At 48.5% G+C, this 1,367-nt stretch overlaps 1 protein-coding gene across 1 annotated transcript in view; it reads right to left on the bottom strand.

Moving 5' to 3' along the window:
• Window positions 1-1,349, bottom strand: part of MRPL21 (mitochondrial ribosomal protein L21) — a gene marked incomplete at its 5' end in the record, with an annotated part of 19,703 nt that extends 18,354 nt beyond the window's left edge. Inside the window, one exon of the mRNA XM_006171355.1 lies at window positions 1,250-1,349. Within this exon, the coding sequence (XP_006171417.1) occupies window positions 1,250-1,349 (100 nt within the window). The remainder of the gene's footprint in view (window positions 1-1,249) is intronic.
• Window positions 1,350-1,367: the final 18 nt, after the last annotated feature.

Raw genomic sequence — 1,367 nt, 5'->3', positions numbered from 1 at the left:
TTTGTTTTGGAGAGGTTTTTTGCTCTAGGGTGTGTGCACTCACCAGAAAGACAGAGAGAGAGAAAGAAAGCAAGAAATCGCCCCCCAGGGGTGATGGCCACGCCGCAATCCCTTCTCCTCCATTCTCCTCTCGGGATCTTGGGCACGCATGCACACGCCTGGCGTGAGTTTAAGCCACTGGGTCCCGGACGCGAACCACGGTCAACTACGTGGGAGTCCAGTGACATAGCCATTACGCTAACTGCTGGTTCCCAGTAAAAATTCTCTCTAAAAATAAAGAATAATGATGTTGTAGATAACTGTGTGCAGATTTTTGTGTGGACATGTTTCCAGTTCTTTTAATTATATACCAAGGCATGATCGTTTTATGTAAATCACAGACATATTTTATCAGCAAAGATGTCAGTATTTGTCAGTATACGTCTACAAAAGATAAAGATTCTTTTTAAAATTTTTTCATTTAAGTTTATTCATTTATTTATTCATTTGTTTATTTCAATTTGACCAGAGAGGGAGAGAGAGAGAGAGAGAGAGAGAAAGCAAGCCGCAAGGTCAGTAACTTGAACCCCCGACGGCCATATGGGAATCCAGCGCCCTTAACCACCACGCCACCTGCTGGCCCCAAGATAAAGATTCTTTTAAAAATACATAACTAGGACGCCCTTATCACACCTTAAAAAGGAAATATTTATTTTACTATGATCAAATATTGTTAGATTCAATTTAAAAACATAGAGCACTCAAACACATAATCCTACAATTTTCAGGCAGCGATTTAGCGTTTTTGATGAACATAACTTTTTCTGAGTCTCCGTACAACCCAGTGCCAGTGGCCTCCCGAGAGCTGCAGCTTTTACTGAATAAATTAAGATTAGATAAAGATATTCGTCACTATTTTTCCGATGAGAGCATTTGTCGGAAAGTGCTCGCAGGCTGGAGGCAATGGTTCAAGCACAAGTCCTGGAGCCCGACCTAAATCACTCCGTATCTACCCGCTGTGTGGCCCAGGGCAAGTTACCTAATCCCTCTGAGCTGTTGGACTCAGGCCCTACCTCCTAAGTAGGGCCCATAGAGACGATGGGGGGCTGTCGTCAGTATTTTCCCCCGACTCCAAACCCGGTGCTATATTCACCACAAAGGCAACCAACACCGGAGGCACCCCCGGGTCGGACCAGACACACACGTGGCTGGCCGGCAGTGAGCACAGCTCGCCCCATTTCCTCCCTCCACCCCGCAGCCCGGGTCTCACCTGCTCCGGGCCCTGAAGGTCTCAGGACGCTGCGGCTGCACGCAGACACCAGCCGCCCGAAGGTGACTGTCAGGGCTGCGGCGGCCGCCGGCGGCCGCCACTCCCCCTCCGCCCCGGC

Source organism: Tupaia chinensis, unplaced genomic scaffold (assembly GCF_000334495.1).
Source record: "Tupaia chinensis unplaced genomic scaffold, TupChi_1.0 Scaffold149501_1, whole genome shotgun sequence".
NCBI lineage: Eukaryota > Metazoa > Chordata > Mammalia > Scandentia > Tupaiidae > Tupaia > Tupaia belangeri.
This window is presented reverse-complemented; position numbering and strand designations above follow the sequence as displayed.